Genomic DNA, 26,471 nt, shown 5'->3' on the forward strand with positions numbered 1-26,471 from the left:
GTGCACTTGCTTCAGAAAAGCTAAAGGTCCCTGGGCTTGTTTTAAAACATATTTCAATGTGACCCAGCTAATCCTTTAATACCAGCTTTCACTACCTTTGATCTGTAGTTGTAAGAGATTAGATCAAACCTCTAAAAAAAAGCTGGTTGCAGAGGAATTTTCTTACTGCAATGAATTAAAATTATGATCAACTAACTGCAAGGCTGAAATATCTGCCCAAACAGCCTGAGGGGGGTCTGGCCTGTAGGGCACTCGCCTGTAGCACACAGGAAAATAACCATTCTCTTCATTTATTTTATAGATAATCTGTTCAGATAAAGAGCTTTGATATCTACCAGCTGAAAACATCTTCGTGGGGGCACTTCTATTATATTTAAACACATCATGGTTACATTTTTTGGGAGAAAATGCTGAGAGAAAATACCCAAACCAATGCCCTCACTGATTTTCCAACAACAAAACATCAGCCCCATAGGAAGAGGGGCTCCCACAGCCAGGACTTGAACAAAGCAGAATGTGCACCCGGGGATGTGGAACCCCAAAGTTGGTACAGCAGTGTCACTGCACGTGTTCTGCATCCCTGACTCCTTCTGAGAGCTTTGCAGAGGCCAGCAGAGCTGGATTTGGAGGGAAAGGGTTAGCAGAGCCCGGGAGCAGCACTCTGATCTCTAATTTAGTTCATAAAGACATCACAAGGCTTTACAACTCCCGATAAATGCTATTGACTGGGTTCTGTCAGACAGATTTCACTCATCTGCAGCCAAAGCCTGCCAGCCCTACCCCCTCTCAACCCCATTTCAATCTTCATTTAGTGCTGACTGCAACCAAACAGGGAATAAACCACACCACTGGCTCGCAGATGATTTCTTTTTAAAGATGTCACGGGCTGTCACTGATAAATAAAAACTCCATTAACGCCATGTCCCTTATTATTTCTCTGTTTCCAAGGTCAGCAGTGGAGGGCTGAGCCTCTTCCCTCCCAGTTACAGAGCCCAGACCTCTTGCTGTGGCCATGGCACCCACCTGGGGCACAAAGAAGGGAATGTTGGGGGCTGCTGGCTCTGCAGGTGACAGGTGACACGTGCCACCTGAAAATCTGGGTCTGAACTCCCGTGGTCAACCTCTGTTCTTCACTGACCCCCTATTTGTTTTTTTTTTTCCTTTTTTGCACCTCAAAATCCATCCCAGCTGAAATGGGGCACCTCAGGGGCTTAAAGGAGGGTAAATCTATGATGAGCTTGGCATTTGTGCTGTTAGAAATATTTGTAATTTCATAAATCTCTCAATTAACGGAGCGCCGCGTGTTCCCTGCGCTGTCAGAAATATCAAGCCAAAGCTCTCCCAAATTAGAGGAGAATTTATCCTTATCCCTCATCCTCAAATATGTTGATAAACTTGTGCACAAACTGAATCAGCAGTTTGAGAGAAAGGATTATGTCAGATTAATTTTAATCTAATCCATTTCTATCTCCTGAGAAGCTTTTTACTTCTTGCTTTTAATAATTTAAACGGTGACTGTGGCAGAGCATAAAAAATAAATGATGGGAGATGCACTTTAAATGGAAGTTACCATTCTCAATCACTTTTTATTTAAATGAGAGTTTCATATGCCTGATTTTAAGTTTAATGAACCCCATTTTTTGCTGAACTGTAATAATCTCCATCACATGGAGCCAGACACAAACGAATTACAGAAACCCAGAGTGTCACTCACCTACTCCCTGTGATGGAAAGAGACACCTGGAGGGAAATTTGGGATAAATTTGGAGGGGATTTTTTTGGCAGAAAAGCTGTCAGGCTGCTCAGATCCAGCTTCCAGGAGCAGGAGACAAACTGCAGGAGCTGGAAGTTGTTTTCTGGATCTTGGCCTGAGATCAATCACTCACTCAGAGGCTTTTTGAGGCCAACTCTTTCTGCTCTGGGAAATACTTTTAGGATATTGACACTTTGGGCCTGGGAACTTTCCTGCTGTTTGGGGACAAGGCAGTGGCAGTCACTATTTAGAAGGAAAACTGGTAACAGGTATTTTTGATGCTGCATCCTTTGCTCTCCTCCATCTCCCAGACATCTCCAGCATCCACCTGGGATCCACCACTCACCCTGCATCCACCTCCTGGGAGTTCCTGCTGGAATTCCTGCTGGAATTTCACGTGTTCCCATTCCAGGAAAGTCAGCTGTGAGCTGTGGAGCCCCAGTTTATGGGAACACCACCCTGCTGGGGCATTTTCCTGTTTGTTTGGGCATTGAGCCTCTCTTCTGTCCTTCCCTGCATCCTCCAAGCAGAAATATCCATGGAAAACAAGTTTTAACACCTGCCCCACAGCCCAGGGAGGTTTGAAACACCTCCTGGTGCTCCAGGTCTGCCAACACCGCAGACAAATACATCCAATCCATCACTGACTGTCCCTAATGGAAAAATATTTCCCTGCCCTTTTATTCCTTTGCTTTTCCCAGCCCCAAGGGAGAGTTGACCTGCTCCTGTTTTCCCTCCAGCCTTGGGAGTGACCCACGACAGGCTGCTCAGTAACTCTGCAGCCTTCTGACAAATGGCTCAACCAACTTCCAACCAGCTTAGCAGATTTTTTGCTTGGTTTCCTGGAGAAATGGAACTTTTACGGCCACGGTGCCCACCCGTGTGTGCGAGGCTCCTCTCTCTAAATTAGCTCCTCACTAATTGGAACCAAATCTGACCAAGCAGCAAAGGCCTCCAAAGACATTAAGACAGGAGAGAAAGAGGAGAAACTATCAATCCCTTAACAGGGAGTAACAGGGGGAGCTCAGCCCTTTGACAACCCGCCTGGCAAGGGAAAACTGGGAATACAGGTTCTGTAAAATTCACATTTCTCAAAAGCTCTGGGAGTCCCACACTGAAAGACACGGGAAAATAAAGGCTGAATATTAAGGTTACTGCAGTGGAGTGAGGACATTAAATGCTCCAGGATTCCTGCAGTGCTCCATTCACTGATCACGGTATAAAAATGCCTGATAATTGTCTTTTTCCTCCTGCCCTGCTCTGATTTTCCCCAGGTTTGCTCCCTTTTCTCCCTGCACTGCGTGGTGAGGGCTGGACAAACATGAGGGAACATGAGACATGATTTGTGGGATGGATTATTTACAACACAAAGCCCTCAATCCATTCACCCCATGAGAGGCCATCAGCCACCCTGACAACCAAAAGATCCTCACTGTTCCCATTCTCCATCACTCCTTTAAAAATAATAATAATAATAGTAATAAAAGGAGAGAAAAAGGGAGCAGCACTAATGATTCCTGTGCCCAGGAGAGGTTTCAGCAGCACTGGAGTCAGTAAAGTGCTTTCTGCAAACTCCTCAGGTGTCCACACTTCACTACTGCCCGTGCAGCATGAAAGGCTGAGATTGAGATGGAATCAGAATTGCCATCTCCTCTGTCAATTGCTAAAATTTAGTTAGTTCTACTTGATTAAGCTGTGCAACAGAACTAAAAGTTCTCCTGGATGCTAGCAGGGGAAAAAAAAGGCAGGAGAGAATGAGAAAACCTGAATGCATCCAAGCTGTGACAAGACTTGGGAATAATTCTCTGTCAACGTCTCAGATGTGTTTCCATCCATGGCCGTGTTCCCATCAGGAGAGATGGCATCAGATAGGAAAGGATTATGGGAACAAGTGAGCTTTAATGAATCTCCTCCTCTTGGGGAAGATGGAATTTTCCAAGTGCATTGAGAACGTGAGCACTGCAGAGACACAAAACTGATCTTCCTTGAAATCCTGCCTTTATGGCCTCAAGGGGACACAGCTCCCAGATGCCCAGGGAGCTCAGAAAGGAGCAGAGGGAAAAACCGAGGAACTGAGGTTCAGAGGGCGAAATTATTGAGGAGATTCAGTTCCAGGGTCAGCAGGAACTTCGAGGATCTCAACAAGTGGCAGAAGACACATCCTGCAGGATCACCAGCGGGTTCCCAGCTGAGCACTTGGTTATCTAGAGAAGCCTTTGGGTGGTTTATTTCTTGCCCGGATTACTGAGGTAGACTAGGAGTGAGGGTAAATGTGCTCCAGCTGTGCTCAGGGGTGCAATGAGGGAAGCACAGGGCAGTCTCAGAACTGGACACACCACCAGGGAACGCAAGGAGAACACAGAATTCACATCATCAAGTAATTGAGAGATCATTTTCTCCAGCCCTCTGTGTACGTTCAGCATTTCTCACAGCACTCGGAGAGCTCCAGCTCCACAGGCTTTTCCCACGAGGGCTGGAAGGCAAATGTCATGAGAACGTGGTTATAGATCTTTCTAAAGATGAACCACGAGAAACTCGCAGGGAGGGGGGTGAGAGAAATCCCAAAGACAAGTTCATTTATCTTCCCAGAGAAGGCAGGGGAAGGGTTTCCAGGCCTGTTTGTTCTGCTGGAGGAAGGGTGTGCTACCAGCCTGTCAAGTAGAAAATCCTTTCCAGGACTGTATTTTTTTTAGCCTCTGGACTCACAACGAAATGCCACGGGATGCTAGAAGGAATTTGAAAACTGTAGTTGTTAAAATATTAACTAACCCTGCCCTGACTATCAAATAAATCTAATAAAAGTGGCAGGGGAACGACTCAGCTCACACAAAGTCAAATGAAAAAAAAACTATTTGGCACAAAAGAATGTTTTATCTTAAAATTTGGAGATAAAGTTAAAGGGACAGCGACCTCCAAATACTTCCCAGGCATGTCCCCTTTAGAACACAACTTAGATTCAGAGCCCTGAGAAACACAAGGGAGTGTTTGCTTTGGATTTTGGAGCTTTTTGTTTGTTTGTTTGAATTAAGTTTATCTCAACAAGAAATGTATCTTGCCAAATTTGATTAACACCACAGAAAAAAAGCAAACAAGGAAAGGTGTTTCCCCCTGCAGAGCTCCTCAGAAGGAAAACATTTCCACTAAGAGCTTATCTTGAACACTATTGTACACTTTGAAACGGTTTATGGGTTTTAAAAGGCTTAAAAAAGCAACAGAATGAAAAAACAAAGCCTGTTTTGGTGATAGTTTTTCCTGTTTGGGCTGGAAATGCTCCAGGTGGTCAAGGAAGGGGATTCTTCCCCTCTGCTCTTGTGCCAGCTCACCAGGAGGGTGGCCCAAGGGAAATGGATGGGATTTTGGGCAGGAATTGTTCCCTGGGAGGGTGGGCAGCTGGGGCTGTCCCTGGATCCCTGGCAGTGCCCAAGGCCAGGCTGGACACTGGGCTTGGGGACAGTGGGAGGTGTCCCTGCCATGGCACTGGATGGCCCAGTCCCACCCAAACCATTCTGTCATTAATGGTTGATCTCACAGGGCTCTGAAAATAGAAAGCAGGAGAGTTTGTTCTCCTGGCATCCGAATTCTAGAACTCACCCCAAGACAGGCTTTGCCTCAACAAAGACTCACAGAAACTCTCTGATGCCCCTGGAGTGTCCAAACCCATTTCTGTGGCTCCATCCCTGGGGACTGCCCAGCTCATGCTGTGGCCATGGTGAGGCCGCTGGTGTTCTGCACCAAAACCAAAGCCAAACTTGAGCTACACACAGACTTTAAAGATTTTTGGCTGTTTCCTCTTGTCCACTCAAACCCCACCAGCAGCTCGTGCTGTTACCCAGACCCCAGTGCCACCTTCCCACAGCAATATTTACTCTTCAATGATTTCTTCTGCGGAGTTTCAGGGTGGAATGGTGGACAGAAGACCATTGTTGGGCTTTTGATTAAACAAGCTGCAGAAATAACGAGGGAACACCCTTCACACGCAGGGTAATTATCTCAGAAAAATCCTGACGACAAAGGCAGGCTTCTACCAGCCCGTTAGGAACAAATGGAGAAGGCAAAAAAAACCCCAAAAACCAACCAAAAGAGAGGAAAAGAACTGGAATTCTCACAGACAGAGGGGTCATCAGTGTGGCAGGACTGGCCTCAGGGGGCTGGGAATCCACTGCTGCCAGCGCAGAAAAACGCGACAGAAGCAAATGTTTGATTTGCATTTATTCCTCTCTCCAGCCCGGCCGCTTCCCGAGCCGCAGAGGAACATTTATTTTCCAAATCTCCGGCACTCAGCATGCACTTCATCAGAGGAGGCCACATCACATCGTTATGCTGCTTAACAGAATGTACCAGCACAAGGCAGCGAGCTGACAAACAGCGCAGAGAGCACACGTTCCATCTCCATTTGGGGTCTGGGGGGCAGCTGAGCTCCATGTGCTCGAATTTCCAGCTCATTTCAAACCCAAAATTGGGAACAAGGCAGGGCAGTGCCCAGATTGTTCCGTGTGAGCTGTGCACAGCCCATTTGTTGATGCTGAAAGGACTTGTTCATCATTTGGACTCATTTTCGGGATGAATTTCCTGCAACGTTGGAACAGCAGGAAGCTCCTTATTGGGCATCATTAACAAGGAAAAATAAAAAGAAAGCCTCAACAACTAATGCACGTAGGCCAACATAACTTCCCTTCTAGCTGACAGCTCCTCAAAAATGGATATTTCTAAGTAGCAAAGTATTAGAGTGAACCACAGCTGAAAGGTTAATGGCCTGGACGCTGATCAGCATCTCTTTAATAAAGTCACAATTTCTGAACCCAAGACAACCAGTGACACAATGGCTGAGAGGAAATAAGCCCTTCTAATTTACTAGAATTTAATCTAATTTACTCCTCATTTTTCTGCTCCCAAATCTCAGCACCTGGCCAGGATGTTTTTTCCAAGCTCCTATTACTCCAGTGAATACCCTCATCAGCAAAGCAACAGCAGCTCTCAGATTGAATAGTTTTGCTTTTTTTTAAATACCTTTTTTTTTTTCAGATTTCATTTTCACCGCACACATGAAACCAAAGTCAAAACCAGAATCCCACAGTCAGTCCTGTATTCCAGCCCTGGTCATTAATGCCATCGAGCACTTTTGGCAAGGATGATGGAGTTGGGTTTGCTGCCCTAATCAGATTCGAAAATAAATAATTGTGTTTTCTCCTCTTATTACCACTGGTGCTTCCAAAGAGCTTGGATTATTTTCCACCGCTAAACCGAAGAGTTTTTTTCCTGTTGCACCATAGACACTTGCAGCGTTGGGCTGGGAGGAGCTGATCCCTACAGCTCTGCTTTGCCAAAACCCCAAGGCCCTGAGGATGAGGCTCCCCCTGACACCTGAAATTCCTCCTGAACCTCCTGAGCAGGAGAAGCCTCTGGGCTTGTGCAGTGGCTGCTACAGACCTAAGGGTTTCCAGCACTGCTGCCTGACGGAAACACGATGATCACCAAAAAACATTAATTTGCGACCCCCCGGTTGGTTTCCAGGCACTGAAATGAAGAGAAGGAAAGCTCCTTTACCTCCAGAATGGGGCGGGGGCCCACAGAGCAGCACCATGCCCTGGCCCTGCCGGACCGACACCGTGCTCCTCGTCCTGGTCTTGAAGTTCTCAAGGTCTGCCAGGAGAGAAAGAAAATTAATTTTTTTTTTTTTTTTTTTTAAAAAGAGCTGGGTTAAAGGCTGATCAAAAGCTTGAAAGCACGAAAGGAAAATGATGAAATAAAGGAAATCTCAGTTTGGAGGGTGGGCTGGTGGGATCTGGGTGAGGCTGCAGGAGGCTGAGGAGCATCAGCAAAAGGATCAGGAAACGCCTTTGTTGGGGAAGATGAATCAGGGAAACCTTATAAATATCATTGCTTAGCAAAAGATTCTGAAGTTATGAAACCTATAATCGAAAGAGAAATGAAAGTTGACTTTGAGTTGTAGGATACTGAGTCTTAGTTACTACAGAACCTGAAAACAATGGTCCAGCTGAAGGAGAACCCCTTTGGATTGAACAATCCCTTTCTGCTGGCTCAGGGATCCAAAGGTCAATATAGCAAAACAGAAGTTTAAAGAGTAGTTTTTAGAGTTTAAAATCTAACACAGTGTGGTGATAGAGTAGTTCTTATGGGCTGGATGTAGATTCTATAGGATTTTGTGTCTTGTGTTGGTTGGTCACTGAAAATTAGAATATTCACCACAAAAGGAGATATAATGGATTGTAACAAAGACCTTGCTCTCTTAACTCTTACCTCTGCTTTTAACCCTTCCTCTTCCCCCTGCCCTTTGCTCTCTCTCAGCTCTCCCCCTGCTGTTCTCTCTCCCTCTCTCTTTGGGGCTCCCCTCCAGCCCAGGCTGGGGGCTGAAGGCAGGACCCTTTTACCCACGGCCCTGCAATAAACCCACGTGTTCTGGAATATCCAGGTGGGCAGAATTCCTTGTCCCAGCCATCCATGGATTCACCTACAGCCTTCCCTGGGCTGGAGAAGGGAGGAGGTGCTGGTTCACCCACAGAAAATGGGCAAAATCATTTTTACCTCAGAGCTGGAGAAAACCCCCAGCACCTGTAATGCTGGGGGAGGTCTGTTGAATGGATTTAGGAAGAATTCCTGCCTTAAATAAGCAATCCCATGCCCAGGCAGCCTGCTCCCCTGGCTGCTGCTGCCCTCCCAGCCCAGGTGTGCAGAGCCTTCCTCCACTCCTCTTGCGTGTTAAAACACAGTATGCTTTAATTATAAACTCAATTCCTCCTTCCACCTCTCTCTTTTTCCTCTCCTCAGGGCCCACACAGTCAGAAACCACAACTCCCTCTGCTCCCCCTGCACACTGAGCTCCTGCAGTGAAGTCAGGAGGTGACTCTGAGCTGAGCAGTGGCACCAGGATTGTCACCAGCAGCTGCTTTGTGGGAGCACCAAGACACGGAGTCGCTTTGGCAGCCTCAGATCTTCAACAATTTCCTGCATTTTGATTTTCTTTTTTTTGTTTTTTTCCCCTCTTGTTTCCAGCGTAGCTGAGCCTTGGTTTGGCAATTACAACCAACCTGTTCTCAGTGCAGTTGGGAACCAGAGAAAACACGGAGGTGATGAATATTTATCAGCAGGAACTGGTAGGAACATCATTATAAGGTTACAAGGATGGAAAACTGAACCTTGATTTTTATCCGCTCTTAAAAAAAAATGTTTTCTGCACCACATCCTCAAAAAAAATTAAATAAGTAAGATCCAGAGTTGTCACTGCTTCATCTCCCTTTTTAGGAAAGAAATCTTTATGAGGCCTTTTTCTCTTTCTTTTCTGGCTCGGGACATAAGTAAAACAGAACAAAAATATCAATTAGATTTAATTTTTCATTTCTAAATTCTATAAAATTTACAAGTGGATTTTTTTTTTTAATTTTACAGGAGCCACTGTAACATTCCCCTGGCCACCTGCCAGTGCACAGATTTTGATCTATTTTGACTGCACACATGGGTACAAGGCTGGATCCCACCCTCTCTGAAGACAGCTGCAGGAGGAGTAACAGCCCAAAGCCCAAATAGGGCCTGCAGGAAAAAATGGGCTATTTTTTAACATCAATATTGACAAGAAAAGGATTGCTACCAGGAAAAGCAACCTCTGCTTGGATGAACATCTAGGAATTGCTGCAAGGATGGTCAAAATCAGCAAATAAAGCAGAGCATCCATCACTTTTGCTTGTAGTGCAAAGCATCAGGCTTTGGGAGTCAGCTCTGAAAATCCTCCTTCAAAGCTGGCTCTGAGCAAAATAACAAGATTAAAGTAATTACAAGAAAGGCTAATGCCTCATCAAAGCCATCAGGCTGATTGTGCCCGTGCTTTCTGAAGGCCACAGGTTTGTTTTTCCAACACTTAACTTGGAATGAACAACAATATCATGAAGATTTTAATAGTGAGGAGCTTCATTTAGGCTCCACCTCAGAATCATGGAATTGCAGAGTGGATGGTCCATGGTGACACCACCACCAAGTCCCACTTCCCTTTGTCCTCAAACCTAAAAACCCTGGGGAGCAGAGAAGGATTTTTTTTTGTTTTTATAAAAACACCCCAAACCCACAGACCCATCAGATTAAAAGGAAAAAACGAGGAAGAAAATATGAACACTTGCAATTCTGGAGATCAGTGTGCTGCCAACAATCCTCACAATACCAAACAGAAAAATTATTGTGTGAGCTCCAGTAACCCCAGCACTAGAGAAGGATTAGTAATTAGCAATTAGTAATGATTTCAAGAGGAGAATACAACAGGGAGGGGTGTCACAGGAATGCAGAGAGGTTATTGTGAACAACAGCTACTCACACCTTATTTAATGAATGAATTAAGGTGCTTTTTGAACACTTTCCGGATGGTATCAATTCTAAATCAAGCTGAACAGACCCAAAGAAGCAGAAAGTTGCAGGTATTATTATTATTTAATTTCAGCTGGATGTATTTTAAAGCAGCTGCCTGACTTTGGGAAAGTCACTCCAGCTCTCGGTGACAAAGTTTGCACGTCCCCAAGGACAAGCACTTCAGCTGTGTCTCTCAGAAGAGGTTTAATTAGCTAATATTTGCACAGAACTTTGACATCTGCTTCTGAAATGCACTGGAGTGCAATGCACACACCAACACCCAGCCCTTAATGGAGATGTGAATGGCTTTGCTGGCATAATGAGCTTTTTCTGTAGCCTCCATTAAAACCCTGCCTCGATGTTCAGGGCCACAACTTGGGCAGGTACTGGGAGGTGGTGCCACAAATCCCTGTGCCCCCCAAAAATGCTCCAAAGCCCAGGAGGTGCCAGCAGCAGCTGTCAGCCCACCAGCTCCTCACTCTGGGCAGGGAATTATTGGATGGAATGACCTGTTCTGGGGTTTAATAAGAGCTTAAGCAATGTGAAATGATCCCCAGCCCTTCCAGACCGAGTAGTTTGTCTCAGGAAATGGCATTTGGAAACTTTCATCAAACCCATGTGGCTTTGCACAGGAACAATTACCCAAGTTGTCCAGAGCAGTGAAAAATTTCCCCAAATTTTGCCTGCACAAATCAGTCTTTACAGCAAAGATTCAATTATAAGCAAAACAAAAGGAGCTGCAGCCTTTTCTCCTTCCTTAGGACCTACTTGGGTCTGAGCTTTATGAAAAGTGGTGATTCTTTTTCTAAGCGACTCCTAGGCAAGCCAAGTTTTAAAAAAATTATTTTAAAGAAATACTTCCCAGATGGGCAGACAAACAAGGTCACATCAGCTCCTGCTGGTGGGGTCAGGGTCAAATCCGGCCTCAGAGTTCTGTATTTACATCCCTCAGCATTTCCAGCTCCACTGATTGTCCCAGTGGTGACACTTCCACCCCAGCAGAGCAGAGCAGCTACACAGCCCCCTTGGCTCCCTGCCAGGGGCTGCAACAACAGGAGTGATGGAGACAACAGGAGTAATGGAAACAACAGGAGCAATGGAAACAACAGGAAACAACAGGAATGATGGAAACAGGAATAATGGAAACAACAGGAGTAGTGGAAACAACAGGAATAAGGGAAACAACAGGAATGATGGAGACAACAGGAATGATGGAGACAACAGGAGTAATGGAAACAACAGGAATGATGGAAACAACAGGAATGATGGAAACAACAGGAAACAACAGGAATGATGGAGACAACAGGAGTAAGGGAAACAACAGGAATAATGGAAACAGGAATGATGGAGACAAAAGGAATGATGGAAACAACAGGAATGATGGAAACAACAAGAATAATGGAGACAACAGAAATGATGGAAACAACAGGAAACAACAGGAATAATAGAAACAGGAATAATGGAAACAACAGGAGTAATGGAAACAACAGGAATAATGGAGACAACAGGAATAATGGCAACAACAGGAATGATGGAAATAACCGGAATGAAGGAAACAACCGGAATGAAGGAAACAACAGGAAACAACAGGAAACAACAGGAGTAATGGAAACAACAGGAAACAACAGGAAACAACAGGAATGATGGAAACAAAAGGAAACAACAGGAATGATGGAGACAACAGATCCCTGAACTCAGCACGCCCTGGGAACCCGACTGGAACACCAAGATTTCCCTCAGGAGCCTGCCAGTCTCAGGGCACTGGGGTCGTGACAGAGATCCCTATTTTTTGTGAAAGCTGAGCTCTGTTTTGCTGGCTTTGTTTGCCTGAGGAGCCTTTCCACGCTTTGCTTTGATTTATTTTTTTCCCCACACACACACGTGCCTATTTTTAGAACACAAAATGCTTCGTAATTACACTGATGCTGCAATTAGGAGAGACCCCTCCGTGCAAGAGCTATTAAAAACCACCCTCCCAAAAAAAATATAGACAAGGAGATGAAGAGTCAGTGATGCAAATTGGTGGTGGCAGGTGTCTGCATGTCCTTTAGAAAGCCAATTTCTGTGACTGCATCATGTGGGAGGCAGCTCTGCTGTGCAGTGCCTTGAATGACACGCTGTCAAAAACTCACCATTAGTGAGCCCTTTGTCATTACAGTTCAGGGTTTTTTGGGTTTTTTTATCCTAATGATTAGAAAAGCAGTGTCAGTGCTATTTTCACCTATTATTCCTGTTTAACTGCTGTGAAAGGATTTCTGCTTTTGCTGTATTCCAATAAAAATGTACCCACATCAATCACTGCTTTATACATCACTGGGTTTTAATTGCCAAAGAAAAAACACGGCTAACAGGCCTAGAAAAATAAAAATGTTAGTGGATTTTACAGAAAAGTCGTTCTCTGGAGAGTGCTGTAAAGCAAATTTGATAACACATTGTTGATGTCACTCCACTGAGTTGATGTGAACAGGAAGGAACCCTCAAAGCACAGGAGCTGCATCCCTGGGGATCATTATTCCTACAAAACGACATTTCCAATGAACCTGGGCAGAGGCAACACGGAGTTTGTGCCCAGGAGCAGCACAGGGAGGGAGAAAGGTGGATGATACATCTGAGCATCCAACGGGGAATCACTGGGAATTAGCACTGCCTTAGTGCCTTTCCTACAGCACTAAAAATAAGTGTTGGGTTAAGAACCTCCTGCTTCACTTAGATGAGCCACAAACCCTTGGATCAGCACTTCAGGAGCTCTTTTAACCCATTTGTGTTTTAGGGGGGGTTGTGGTTGGTGTGTTTCACCCTGGAGACTTGGTTGTACTTTGAGCACAGGAAAACAGAAAGGTTAAAAATGAACCTGATCATCCAGGTAGCGATGAATTCAAAAGCCAACACACATTCACTGATGAGTTGGGCTATTCTGGAGTGGACAAAACACCACTTTTCCTAATGTTAAATGAACTTTAAAGCACCCATACGATAGGAAATGATGGTTTAGGTAAGGTGTAATTACCTCTTTATCCCCCTGGGTACCCAGACACAGCCAAGACACCCAAAGCCAATTTTTAAGCATGACTTAATGAGATTTACAGATCATAATGGGCTCTGCCTTCTCAAACCCCTCCTATAATGTAAAGATAATCCCAGCCATCTAAACTTTGGGGTGATGTTTAAGGTCACATCCAGCCTTTGAATTGAAGACAGTAAGATTATTCCTTTTATTAAAGAGCACACGACTCATCCAAAGGGAATCTCATTAGGCCAGCAATGACATCTCCAACAAAAGGAAACCTGACAGAAGGTTTGGTCAAATCCTCCTGGTTCAGAGTGAGCCAAGAACCTCCTGCTCAGGGATATTTGGATGCCCTTTCCCAAATTATTCTCATCACCTTTGCACAACTCTCCACATACAACAGATCCCAGGGTCATGTCCTGGACAAAACCAACAACCAGGTGGAGGCAGTGGCATGATAATCCGTCTCCAGTGGCTGTTGGCTACACACTGTGGGAATTTAAATATATATATATTAAAATAACAATACTAATATATATATATTTATATAAAAATATGTAAATATTTACATATAAAATATATATATATAAATACAAAACCAGTCTCGGAGAGGGGATCCCAGTGCACCTCAAACCATTTTGGATATGAGGTTGGAAGAACTCTCAGGAAAAAAAAAGGCTGGAAGCTCTTCACTGGCACCCACAACAGACAGGATTTGCCTGCTGCTATTTATGGCCCCAAACACTGTCTTTATAAAACTGCACCTGGTTTTTAGCTGGGTTTTCTGCCATCCCTCTCACCAACAGAGAGATGAAGTTCTCCAGCCTGTGTCCTTGCTGGTGTGTCAGGACTACCCAGAGAGCTGTGTGGGTTGGAAAAAAACCCCTCTGATACAGAGCTTAATAGAATTTTAGTTTAAGAGCTGGTGTTCTAATGAATAATTTTGAGAGTCACTGATTTGAGAAATAGTTTACAAGGCTGGGGATGAAAGCTTTCTAATTTGACCTTTAGAGCAGAAATTTCCCTGGGATCTCACTTCGCCGAGGAGAAAAGAAAGGAAAAAAGAAGTTTTAGAGGTAAATAAATATCTTGGCATTTCCCCCAGCCTTATCCCTGCTGGAAAATGTTTTTCCTTGGACTTTATTGCTGTGGGCATTAACAAGGCCCTGCCTGGGCAGCTTTGGCACTCACATCTCTGATCTCTCTGTCGTCTCAGGCTTGGACATCTCTATCTGGGCTCCCGTGTTTGGATTTTCCCAAGTCTTTCTGACCACCTTCTGTTCAAGCCAAAGGGATTTCTGAACCCTCACGGCAGAAATTCCACCTCACTGGGGTTTGATCCTTGCTCCCATCCAGCCCCAGGGCTTTCCTGCCTTCCTTCCACCACTGATCTCACAGGGAAACAGGAGTTCTTAGAAAGTCCTGCAAGGCACTCGCTTTTCTTTCCCAAAATCAAACCACTCTTCTCTATGATATTATGAATAAAATAAAATAAAAAAAAAATCCTCCTTGTCTTCATGTTCCACTTCATAAAAACTGCCTGTTTGCCTTCCTTCGACAGGAAATATTTCAAACATTTATTTTGAAGCAGCTCCTCTGCTTGAGACAAAAATGCTGAGGACTCTGAAAATTTTATTACTTTAATCTAGAAAATCTGGGCAGACATTTCCCCTTGGGTTGACTCGAATGGGGTTGTTTCACTCTCTGAAGTTTTTTATCTTCTCCTAGACTAAAAATAAAGAGGGGAAAAAAAAAAAAAAAAAAAAAAAAAAAAAAAAAAAAAAAAAAAAAAAAGCTCTGTTTGCACTTTCTTGCAGCACAGATGAATTTGCAGTGGGCACAGAGCAGAATTTCCATGGGCACAGGAGGTGTTGTGTCCTCCATGGGCTCTTCTGCACCTTCCCACTCTCTGGGCAGTGACAGGAATGCAAATTCTGACCCCAAATAATGTAAAATACAATCACTGAGCCCCAGAATCCATTAGAGCCCATGACAGAGGGCAGGGACACTGTCCCAGGCTGCTCCAAGCCGGGACACTTCCAGGGATCCAGGGGCAGCCACGGATTTTCTGGATAACATGACTCAAGCTCACTCAGCAGGAAGTTTTCAAAGGAAAATTTCCCTTTAGGTGATTAAAAACCCAACCAAACCCCACTCCTCAGAGATCCTCAGCTCTGGTGGTTCAGCCTCTTTGTGGAAATTCACATTTTGGGCCTCAGAGTGCTTCTATTGTTCCGTTCTGTCCCTCTCTGGGGGGAGATGAAGAGTGAAATGCCCCTCAGGTTTGCTGCAGACAGGGACACCGACACAGGACACCTTTCCACAAAGACATTGAAAGCTCCTCCATCCTCCACATGCCAAGGCTGACTCCTGGCTTTGCTTTCCAGAGGGAAAACGAGAATGAAAAAACCAAAATAAAGACAAAGCAGCCACTGGGACTTTATTCTGCACTGCCTTTGGAGGAAACAGGAATTTTCCTGCAGGATGCACCTCTGGCCTTTGCCAAGCCTGCGCCTGGAACTGCTCTTTCCACACATTTAGAGAAAATACTGGTTTGCATTGACACAGAATCCCAAAGCATCACCTAAGGACCATGATTATTTCCTCAGCTGGGTCAAGAGCGTTATTTCATCCACAGGAGGTTTGGAGGCAAAAGAAGTGTCACAAGAAATCTTCCTAATGACAGAGCAAATAACAAAACCTCCTGATTCCCTGTCCTGTTCTCCAGCCACACAAACCATGAAAACTGATTAGAACATGCCACAAAAGCATCACCCTGCAGCTCTGCAGATGTTTACTACTCTAAAATCGGGTTTTACAAGATGTTCGGGGGTTCATTAAAAAAAAAACACAACAAAAAACCCATCTACATCATCATTTAGTTTTAAAGAATAAGACCTTACATATAAAAAAAAAAAAGAAATATCTGCTTTTTCAATAGGGGTGTTTTTTCATATTAAAGGCAAAATGAATAAATACGAAGAGAGATGGAGAAAAATGTCAAGGCTGTGCCTTGCTTTTCCCTGAATTCCTAAAAGCAGGAGAGGACCTGTGGTGCTGTGAGTGACCTGCCCTCTCCAGAGCTCCTTCCAGACAGAAACCAAAACAACTTCCCAAAGAACACTGCAGGCTTAGGAGATTCCCAGCTTTAGGACAACGTGTAAAGATAATTTCCAGGTGCCACTGCTTTAAGTGATAATGTATTCAGCTTATTGAGAACCCTGGGGAGGAAACAAAGCAGATAAAAAAAATATTCCTCCATTTCTGCTCTGACTTCAGGGTCCTTCTAGCCCAGATGAAAGTAAAGTAGGTTATAGATCCATCCTCTGCTGCAAACTCCCTCTTGGTCCTATTCATCACCAAAAAAGAGAGAAAAAGAGAAAAGGGAAAAGGGAAAAGAAAGGAAAAAAAAAAAAAAAAAAAAGGAGCTTACGTGAGGCTTAGCCTAGTTTTCCAGCCATCAGAGGCTGTGGGGAAGGAGCAGAGGTTGGGAGCTCAGCTCTGACTCTGGTGGCTGCCCTGGGCACGGCTCAGGCAGGATTTCAGCCGAGAGAAGCCCTTTGGGATGTGGGAACACGTGGGGAAACGGAACTAAATGGGCTCATTCCTGAGTTAACACCACCCCAACACCAGGGCTGGGGGCACAGGCAGGCGGAGGGGCTGATCTGGGATTGATGGAAATGGCATTTTTCCTTCAGGAAAAGGAATCAGGGGGTTGGACACTGGGCAGGACACCACACAGTTTAAAGGTCTGTGTCTCTGTAAGCTGTGCCCTGCTCTCACACCCTGACAGCTCCAGGGATGGCACATCCCAGGATGGCACATCCCAAGGAACAATTTGGCAAGGACGAGGAGCTCATCCTCCCTGTCCTGCCAAAAGGGCCTGGAGCTGAGCAGGCAGGAGAAGCTGCAAATTCATCACTTTGGGAGGGCTGTGGGCCCACCCTGGTGCCACTGAAAATCAATGGCAGCTTTATCTCCATCCTCAAGAGGAGCAGGAGCCAGGCCACAGCAAACAACTGGACTCCTGTGTCTGAAGGGAGCCTCTGGCTGATCCCAGGGTTATTCCCCAACACAAACCACAGCAAGGAGAATAAAATCGTCAAGAGCAGCTCCAGCCCCTGAAATCAAAAGTGCATCATTTAATCTAGTTCTGTTTTCATAGATCTTTGTGGGAAAGCCATTATTAGATCCATACTCGAGGGTTTATAGCTTTTTTATTTTCTGAAAGGCTGTGTTGCTGTAAGAGCAGGGCTCAGGGTATCATTAATCCATATTCTGGTACCGTGGCACAGCAGATTCCTCACTCAGTGAAAAGATGTTCAATTTCAGAGACAACTACCACAGAAAAAATAATAATAAAAAAAAAAGACACAAGAAAAAAGGAGGGAAGAGAAAGAGAAAAAGAGAGAGGAAGAAAAAAGAAAAAAAAACCCTGAAATGAAAATGACAGATATAGAAAAAAAAAACCAACCCAAGTATTCGGGGGAAATATTAGCACTTCTATCATAATGAGTTTGTAACCTAAATCCATATTTCAAGGATGAAATTGCTGACCCTGTCTGCCCTCCGCAGGAGGCTGAATGGCTCCATCACAGTTTAATCTTCCCTGAAAAGGCTACAGAAGAATAACACAGCCCTTGAAGAACAACACACATTACTGATGTCCCAAGATTCACCAGTTAACTCTTAAAAGGAGTGAATTAAATGGGAATTAACAGCAAGATGCTGCCTTTTCTTACCCTCAGCTTTTGACAGGAAGCTGCAACTCTGCTTTAACCCAAAATAAACACGGAGCTGCCCTCAGAGTGCCCACACCTGAGGGACCACTGAAACCCAGGACTTGTGAAATCTCTGTCAATTCACCCCTCGGGGAGATTATGCTCCTTTGGAACATTTTGAAGATTTAAATCTCCAAAGAAAGGGAAAAAAAAACCAACACTGGGATCCCATTTGTCAGACCTTTGAGGTAACCTCTTCCTCAAGAAATAACGCATTTTACCCTGTGTGCTCCTTATGAACATTTTGAAGCTTTAAATCTCCAAGGAAAGTTTATAAACCCAATGGTGAGATGATCCCATTTGCCAGATCCTTTCCTAGGTAACCTCAAGTAACAGGACTTTTTACCCTGTGTGCTCCTTTGGAACATTTAGAAGATTTACATCTCCAAGGAAAGGAAAAAAATACCCAAAAAACCCAACAAACAATGGTGAGATGATCCCATTGGCCAGACCCTTTCCTAGGTAACCTCTTCCTCAAGAAATAAGACATTTTACCCTGTATGTTTCTTTTGAACATTTTGAAGCTTTAAATCTCCAAGGAGAGGTAAAAAGCCAATGGTGAGTTGATCCCATTTGCCAGATCCTTCCCTCAGTAACCTTCCTCAAGAACTAAGACATTTCACCCTGCACAACCCAAACCATTCCAGCAAAATAATGATAATCCAAGATCTGTGCTCCTCATTCACACTTCCCCTATTTCCCACTCCATGAATTCCAGAGAACCCACCAGGAAAAGCTGGGAAAACCTTTTTTTCTCTATTTTTTTTTTCCCCTAGCACACTGTGGGCACAGAGTTTACTCACAGGCAAACTGCAGCTGTGCCTCTCTGCTGACGATGGTTCCGAAGGGGTTTGTTGCTACACACTGGTACGTCCCAGCATCCTGGCTTTTGTTGGGATTATTGATCAGCAGGTTCCCTTCCAGCAGGCTGTAGCGGTAATCCATGCCCATGTCGATGCTGCTTCCATTGAACTTCCACCTGCAGCACAGAATGCCAAAGTTAAACTCTGCTGATGCTCTTGGGGGAGGCTTGAAAACGCAGCGTGAAGCGAGGGAAGGAAGGTTTGGAATGGCTCTGGCTGCTTATTAAAAATAAAGAAAAAAAAATACAAACCAAGATGGCACAAAAATGCAAATTTCCTGAGGGGTATTGAAATCTCCCAGTGTTTAACTGGAGGAGCAATATCCTTGACAGATATTTCAGTCTCTGAAATGATTCATGCCTCTGTAGTTGCTGCTGCTCTTTGGGATTAATCACTTGGCAAGGGGGAGTCCCTGAGACACGATCTTGAACACATTCAAGTCCACTGAGGATATTTTTTTTTCCTCCCCTCTCTCCTGACTTGCTGGTTGTTTGTTTTTAAATCCAGAGAAAATTCCCTCCTGGCAGATGTGGGGCACTGAGGAATTCCAGCCCCAGGCAGAGCAGGTCTGGATGGAGAAGGGAGGAGGACATTGCCCTTCCCACCACTCTGGGGAGGTGTTTGCACCACAAATCCATGGATTTCATGGCATCAGCCAGCTGGGTGCCAGCAGCCAGCACAGAGGCAGCGGCCTGGTGGCTCTGAATGGTTTCACAGAGGTTATTTAGTGGGGAGCAGAGGGAGAGAGGCACCAGAGGACAGAGAAGAGCAGCAGCAGTGATTTACAGCTCTGCAGGAGGACAGCACCTTCCTCCAAGGATCCCAGAGCAGTTACTAGAGCTGAAAAGCATCAGGAGATTTGTCCATGTTTCTGGGAAAGGATGGTGAATCTGAGAGCCAGGATTATCTGTGATCCTTCTGTAACCTTTCAGAACTGCTGTCAGAATTTTGCCATTGAGTTGCAACACCTGGAGATTTCTTGGTGTCCATTCCCTCTGTTCCTAAAGCTCCAGGATCACTGTTCCTAAAGCTTCCAGAACATCCTGAGCTGGAAGGGACCCACAAGGACCATCAAAAACCTGGTCAGGACACCCCAAATCCCACCCTGACCATCAAAAACCTGGCCAGGACACCCCAAATCCCACCCTGGACCCACAAGGACCATCAAAAACCTGGCCAGGACACCCCAAATCCCACCCTGGACCCACAAGGACCATCAAAACCTGGCCAGGACACCCCAAATCCCACCCTGGGGAGTGTTGTCCAAATGCTCCTGGAGCTCTGGCAGCCTCAGGGCCATGCCCATTCCCTGGGGAAAGAACTTTTCCCTCAAATCCAACCTAAACCTGCCCTGGCCCAGCTCCAGCCTCTCCCTGGATCCTGGTCACAGGGCAGAGATCAGAGCTGCCCCTGGGGATGGTTTTGGGATTTCAGGGACATCAGCGACCCACACAGCAGCAAGGCTCCTGTGTGACAAGAGTTAAAACACTGAACAAACCCAATGGTTGGTCTGGGATTTCCTTTCACTTCACAGCTCAGCTTCACTTTCCTCTCCTCCGAGCCCAGGGGGAAGATGAGGCTGTCGGGCTCCTGGAGGAACACGGGCCCGTGCAGGGTGTTGTCATCTGCAGAGGAAAGGGGACAGGTCACTCGTGGAATCCCCACGTCCCAGGCTTAAAAATATAAAATAGACTCTCAGCAGCAAGTGTGTCGTTCACCTGGGAAAAGATCTGATGACATTTTATGTCGTTTCTAACAGCAGATTTTAGACATTTTTCAGACATTCGTGAAAATGTCCTAAACTGAGCACAGAATGAAACCTCACCCGAAGTCCAAACAGGGGGAACAGGCACAGAGCTCCACTCAAATCACAATCCTGAAAAATCACATCTCCTTTAAAAAAAATGGAGGTGTTTTCCTTGCAAACGAAGCCCCCACATTGTTAAACACAGCAATAAAATGAGCCCCAGGGTCCCCAGTGTGGTCCTGCCATCCCTGACTGGAGCCTTTCGGCACTCAGGGGCTCTCAGTGAGCACCAGCCCGTCTGAGGGATGGAAATCCTTTTCCACCCCTGGCAGCAGCCCCACACCTCCCTGGGCACCAGGGTCCCAAAGAGCTGCTGTGTGACAGCCCTGACAAGGACATCCTGTGCCCTTCACAGCATTGAAAAATCACGCTAAAGACAGGTACAGGAGGGAAAATATTTTGGCAAAACAACCTGACACGACCTTCAAGGAGCTCAGGAGTCTTTTCCCAGCAATCCAACACTCTGAGGCTGGTGATTACCAGTGGGAGCCTCCCTTGGGCTGACTTTCCTTCTTCATTTGAAAAACTCACTTTGATTTTTTTTTTTTTTTTTTTGAGCTGTTAACTCCTTCCCATCTCCTTTTCTCTCTCCTCAAGCACTTTGTGCTTTCACCTTATCAATTTCTCCTCTTCTCAGACCTGGAGCTGAGGGTGGGAGCTGCTCCCAGGCTCATCCCTGAGGAGCGAGCAGAAAGTCTCAGGGAATTCACTGACACTGCTCAAAACACCCACGGAAAGCTCTGGCTGAATTCACTGCTCCCCATCCTCTTTGTAGCAGGCACTTTTAGCTCCACAGTGGCTGCTCAGAACACAAAAGGAACCAACTTTTCCTTCCCCTGAAAAGATCAGCTGCCGTGATTTCCCCGAGACTTTTCCTCTCATCAGTGTCAATGTCTGGCTGCTCCTCTAAGTTCAGTGCAAGTGAGGACATGCTGCAAGTGCTCACGGCCACAAAGTCTTTCAGCTGACTGCAAGGAACCTTGATTGAACATTTTTTAGATCGTTTCCCAATCTTTTCCTGCCCTGTCTTTACGGCAGACCCTGTTCTTTCAGAGTGCAGGGAGTTGAAGACAGAATTGACTTCAGTCAGGCTGCTGGAAGCCCACCAGGATGGGGATACAGGAGATCTGTGGGTTTAGGAGGTCAGGAGAAAATGAAGAAATAAATAATAATAAATACAATGATAGCAAATAAAAATAGAGATGCTGGGATGTACAAAAAATACGAATAAATAAAGAAGATGATGGATCTTCCAGATGGAAGGAAAGTGAGAATGAACAGGAATAACCCTCATATTCCCTGCCTCTGGGAAATCAGCTGGATTTACTGAGGACAGAACAGCAGCCCTTCACTCCAGGGAGAGCAAATTGTGTCATCTCCTCAGAAGGATTTCACAGAGACCCAGCCAGGAAGATGAGAAAGGAGCCACCTCTCGCTCAGGCCCCACCACAACAGAGGATGCACCAAGCTCACAGCCACGGGCCTTGTATTTATCTGTATTTTTAATTATATGGTAACGAGACCTGACTGAAACCCATCTATTATTCAAAACACATTTCACACCATCCCCAGCTTTAAATTACACCTGTGTGCAACTCGTGTTGCTGGTGGGAAAAGATAAAACCAGCCCTAAAGCAGAAGGGACTGGATTATGGCATCCAGCCTTGTTCCTGAGACCCAGGGCTGCTGCACTCCCTGAGCAGTCTCATTCTCCCTGAGAAAGAACATTATAGCCTGGCCCAGGCCGTAGAAACAGGAATACAAAAAAAAAAAAAAATTATAGCTCTGAGAACTGTTTGAGCGGGTTTGAAAGCGAGAGGTTTAAAATACATCTGAATGCATCCAGTTTTCTCACTGGAAAAGGTGGGAGTGCTCAGGTGCTGTGTGAGAGTTGTTTCAAAGGCCAGAAACACAGAGTGTGGTGGTGGCACGAGCCAGATCATCCCAGATAATCCAGTTAGGGAGCTGCTGACTCAGGGATGTGTTGGGTTGCCTCTGTCACTGCCTCACAGCCCTCCCTGGGCTGTCATCTGCTGTTATCTCAATTAGAGACAGTCAGTTTGTATCACATCACACCAAAGGTCTGACCTTGGTCCCCCTCCCATCTAATTCAAGGAAAACACAGCTTGAATTAAAAGTAAACAGTTCACCTCCTTGAGGTGGGAAACAGGAACAAATCTAAAGGTCCCAAAGTGTCCCCACACGTCCAGGACATCTCCTGGCTGCAGGAGCAGAGGTGAACCTGCAGCATCCTGGGCTTCAGGGGTCAATGAAACTGGTTAAAGAAACACACCAAGCAGTGGGAGTTACCGGTATAAGAACCTGTCTGTGGAATTAATTAGTGAGCAATTCCCAGTTTAAAAACCACAGACTCCAGATAGAGAACTGGAGGTAGAAACAGTCACAAAGAGGCGAAAACGCTGTGCTTGTCTACCAAAAAACTCAGTTTACCTCGGCTGAAGTAGAAGCTCGTGAAAGATCAAATAAAAACACTTCCAAACATCCCACCTGCTGCTGACACAGTTCAACATTGAGCTTTTATATAGCAAAAAAAATAATAATAAAAAAAAAAGCTTTCCCTTCCTGTTGAGCAGCAAGAGGCAAAATCCTGGTGGGATTTTGGAGCAGAAGGAGCTGGGCAAGGCAGGGAGGAGCTCTGAGAGCAGCCGCAGCCCACCAGGGGAACAGAGGAGCAGCAAAAACCTCGCACCACTGGGCAGATAAAATTATTTTTGAGTGCCTTTCTTCTCCCTCTTCTTGCTGCCTGTGTATAAGCGAGATAAGCAAGTCCAAGCTGTTTAATCTTCAGCCTGTGGAGCTGCTTTGCTCCGGCCTTAATGTGTGATGGGAATCAGCGCAGCCCAGATCCCACCACGGGGTGATAAGGGCTGAGCCACAGAACCCCACACACCGGGAGGATTTGGTTCACAGAGCACTGAAGAGTCACTAATAAACAAAACAAGCTGCCATCGAGATTCTTGCAGACGGGAAACTACAAGTGCCTGCACCAGAGGGAAAAAAAAAAATTAAAAAGCCCATTTTTTGACTAAGTTGTGTTGCTCAGATGTTTATTGTCAGCGCAGCCAAAGGCTTTTGCTCTCCTGAAGTGTCTGCTTTTGTGGGAGCAGCCTTTTGCTGTTTGGATAACTCTGAAATACAAATTCTACACCTTTTTTTTTTTTTTTTTAAATAAATTCAAAGTGGTTAACTTTAATTCTGTCACAGCAATGTCCAGGGACTTGCACTCCAAGAGTGATAACACAATTTTTGGTTTATCACTGGTGAACACTACGAGCAGCTCAATCCACAGAAACCACTGAGGCCAGGAAGAAGCTTTTCTGTGCTTAGAGGCTTTTTTTCCTCACCCTTCTCATCAGATTGTGTCTCACAGACTCTTTTTTTTTTGGTCATTTCATCAAAAAAAAAAAAAAAAAAGATCAAGAAGCAGTACATATCTGTGTGCACACACCTGAAAAGTGCTCAGTTATTTTAGCCCACTTTCCCCTTTACACTGTTCAACAGCTGCTGCCACTCCTCTCACACTTCCCGCTGTCCCAGGACAATAAAATAAATAACCCTCCCAGCCAAACTAACTGCTGAGACACTCCCAGGGGCAGATTTTATTTTTCTCAGTTCCATTTCTTTTGAAGAGCCCAAAAATGAGTTAAGCCAGAACGAACACGAGCTGCCCTCAGCTTAAGACAACCTGCAAACAAGATTTGGGTTCCAAAGAGCATTTTTTTCCCCCTCCTTGTCAGATTAAACAAATGTACTCCTGCTCTGGGTCTGCCTCCTCTGACAGAAGTGTGCTTCTTTTCAGGGAGAGGCAGGATCTAGGAAATCTCAGCCGATTTCACAATAAAAAGCAGCATTTTCACCACAGAAGGAGGTGTGTGTCCATATGGTGCTGGATGGAAAGTGATAGATCATTTAGAAGAACATTCTGCTCGATATATACATATATATATTTTCCCCCCCCTAGTGAATCACAAAACCTATTAAAAAAAAAAAAAAAGCCAGATTAATTGGAATACATTCCAAATGAAGAGTAGATTTGCTGTGTCCCTCCAGCACCCCAAAGCTGAGAGCCAGCAACATGCAGTTGGACGCTCAACGCTGTCATCTTCCCCTGCTTTTGAGGAACTGAAACATGAGGAGTGTCAGCCGAGGTTAATTCACACCAAACAGGTGGAACCACTCCTATTCTCTCTGAACATTAAGCCTGGTGACAGAGACTGGTACCTAAATAGAAACTGCTTTAATTTCCATCGAAAGTTACGGCCAATTTGAGAGAAAGTTTAATTGAATATTCCACACCGTGGGGAAAGATCATAACTAAACCGAACGGAGAATTCTTGGAGCACATCCAGGATAAAAGAGAAAAAATCCTCTCCTTGTTTGCTGCTGAGGGAATTGCTGCCTGCTCTGTGTGCTGGGCTGTTTTCACACAAGTGCTTCGAGCAGGTATTTCTTCGAGACAAAAGCGCACCTTGGGAAGAGCAGCTCTTCAGAGGAGTGGGATGGATGGGACAGCTCAAGGGCACGGCTGATGAACACAGCAGCCCTGCTCCTCAAGGTGAGCAGCTGCACTCCATCCTCCCGAGCAGCAAAGGGCTCCACTGCCTGCCTCACTCCATTTCTGCCCATCACTTCTGCTAACATCAGCTGCACTTGGCTTTGGGATGAAAACCACGACTATTTCACACCTTGTGTTCCTGCTGGGATGAATTCTGGACACTTCTCAATGAACAAGACCCACTACAGGTGCTTCCTGTCCAAAGGAAGAAAAAAAAAAAATAGGACAAAACTCAGATATTAAAAAAGTTTTTGAAGTGGTGTTTCTCAGGGAAGGGCCGCCTTTGGGAACAAGATACAAGAGAGGACTTCTTTTGTGACACCTACAGGGCTCCAGCAGGTACTGGGAGCCTTCTGCTGTCCCCTCTCCCCTCCTGCTGTCCCCTCTCCCCTCCTGCTGTCCCCTCTCCCATCCTGCTGAGAGAAATGATTGTCTCTACAAACAAACTCTTGGTCCTCTGGTAGATAAAACCAGCAGAGAGAGAGAAAAGAAACAAGGGGAAGGATTCCACTGATGGATGATGGATGGAAAAGAAGACGTTTGCCTTTACAAAGAAATTGTGGGTTTGCTGAGAAATGAAGTTGGATATTGAAAGATGAAAGAAACAATGGGGAGAAGCCGTAAATTCTATAAGAATTAAAAATTAAAAGGGGGGTTCTACATTAAAGGAGGATTTAGGTATTGGGCACCCCGGGAAGTCTGTAATTCTCAAGTGCCTGAGCCAGTGGGGAAAGAGAGAGGGAAATGGGGCCGGGAAGTTGGGATAAATAGGAGGCTCCAAATTGGGATAAAAAGGAGGCTGCATCCTCCAAAACCTGAGAGAGCCCAGGGGAAATGCCCCATGGCCTCTCCCTTTATTGGAATGAAGTAAAAGGACTCCTCTGTCTCCTTTTGGGACATAAACCTCTGACGTTTGTGGATTAATTTTCCTAACACTGCTGTCCCCTTTTCCCCTGCTGTCCCCTCTCTCATCCTGAGTCACCACAGCCAAGAGCAGGAAAACAAACAGAGGAGCTCCCAATGAGCTCTGTTGAGGACAATATCAGCCCACGACAGAGCTGTGAGTCACTATAAAACAATAGTAAAAATCAGATTAATGCAGTGCTAATGGTGCTCCCCCCAGTGCTGGGCGTTCTTGCATAGAGCTGTTTGGGAATAGAAAGGTTTCCAAGGCCTGTGCTAATTATCTATTGACTTATTAGTAAAATGGAAGGTGCTGACACGATTGCTGTCTGCCAAGAACACACATCATTACCGTAAAACTTTCAGCTGGCTTCACTATGACAGGGACTGTAAATATATTAAAAAGGCAGAAGTTGTTGGTTGCCTGTGCGT

At 45.3% G+C, this 26,471-nt stretch overlaps 1 protein-coding gene across 1 annotated transcript in view; it reads right to left on the minus strand.

Moving 5' to 3' along the window:
• The window catches only part of LOC136366238 (contactin-4), a 129,737-nt gene that overhangs the window by 74,776 nt on the left and 28,490 nt on the right, over positions 1–26,471 (minus strand). Inside the window, exons 2-4 of the mRNA XM_066327159.1 lie at positions 20,252–20,378; positions 18,694–18,869; positions 7,298–7,393 (exon numbers count right to left, since the gene is read on the minus strand). Coding sequence (XP_066183256.1) covers positions 7,298–7,393; positions 18,694–18,869; positions 20,252–20,378 — 399 coding nt within the window. The remainder of the gene's footprint in view (positions 1–7,297; positions 7,394–18,693; positions 18,870–20,251; positions 20,379–26,471) is intronic.

The sequence above is a fragment of the Sylvia atricapilla genome, chromosome 11 (assembly GCF_009819655.1).
Source record: "Sylvia atricapilla isolate bSylAtr1 chromosome 11, bSylAtr1.pri, whole genome shotgun sequence".
NCBI classification, from domain to species: Eukaryota; Metazoa; Chordata; class Aves; order Passeriformes; family Sylviidae; genus Sylvia; species Sylvia atricapilla.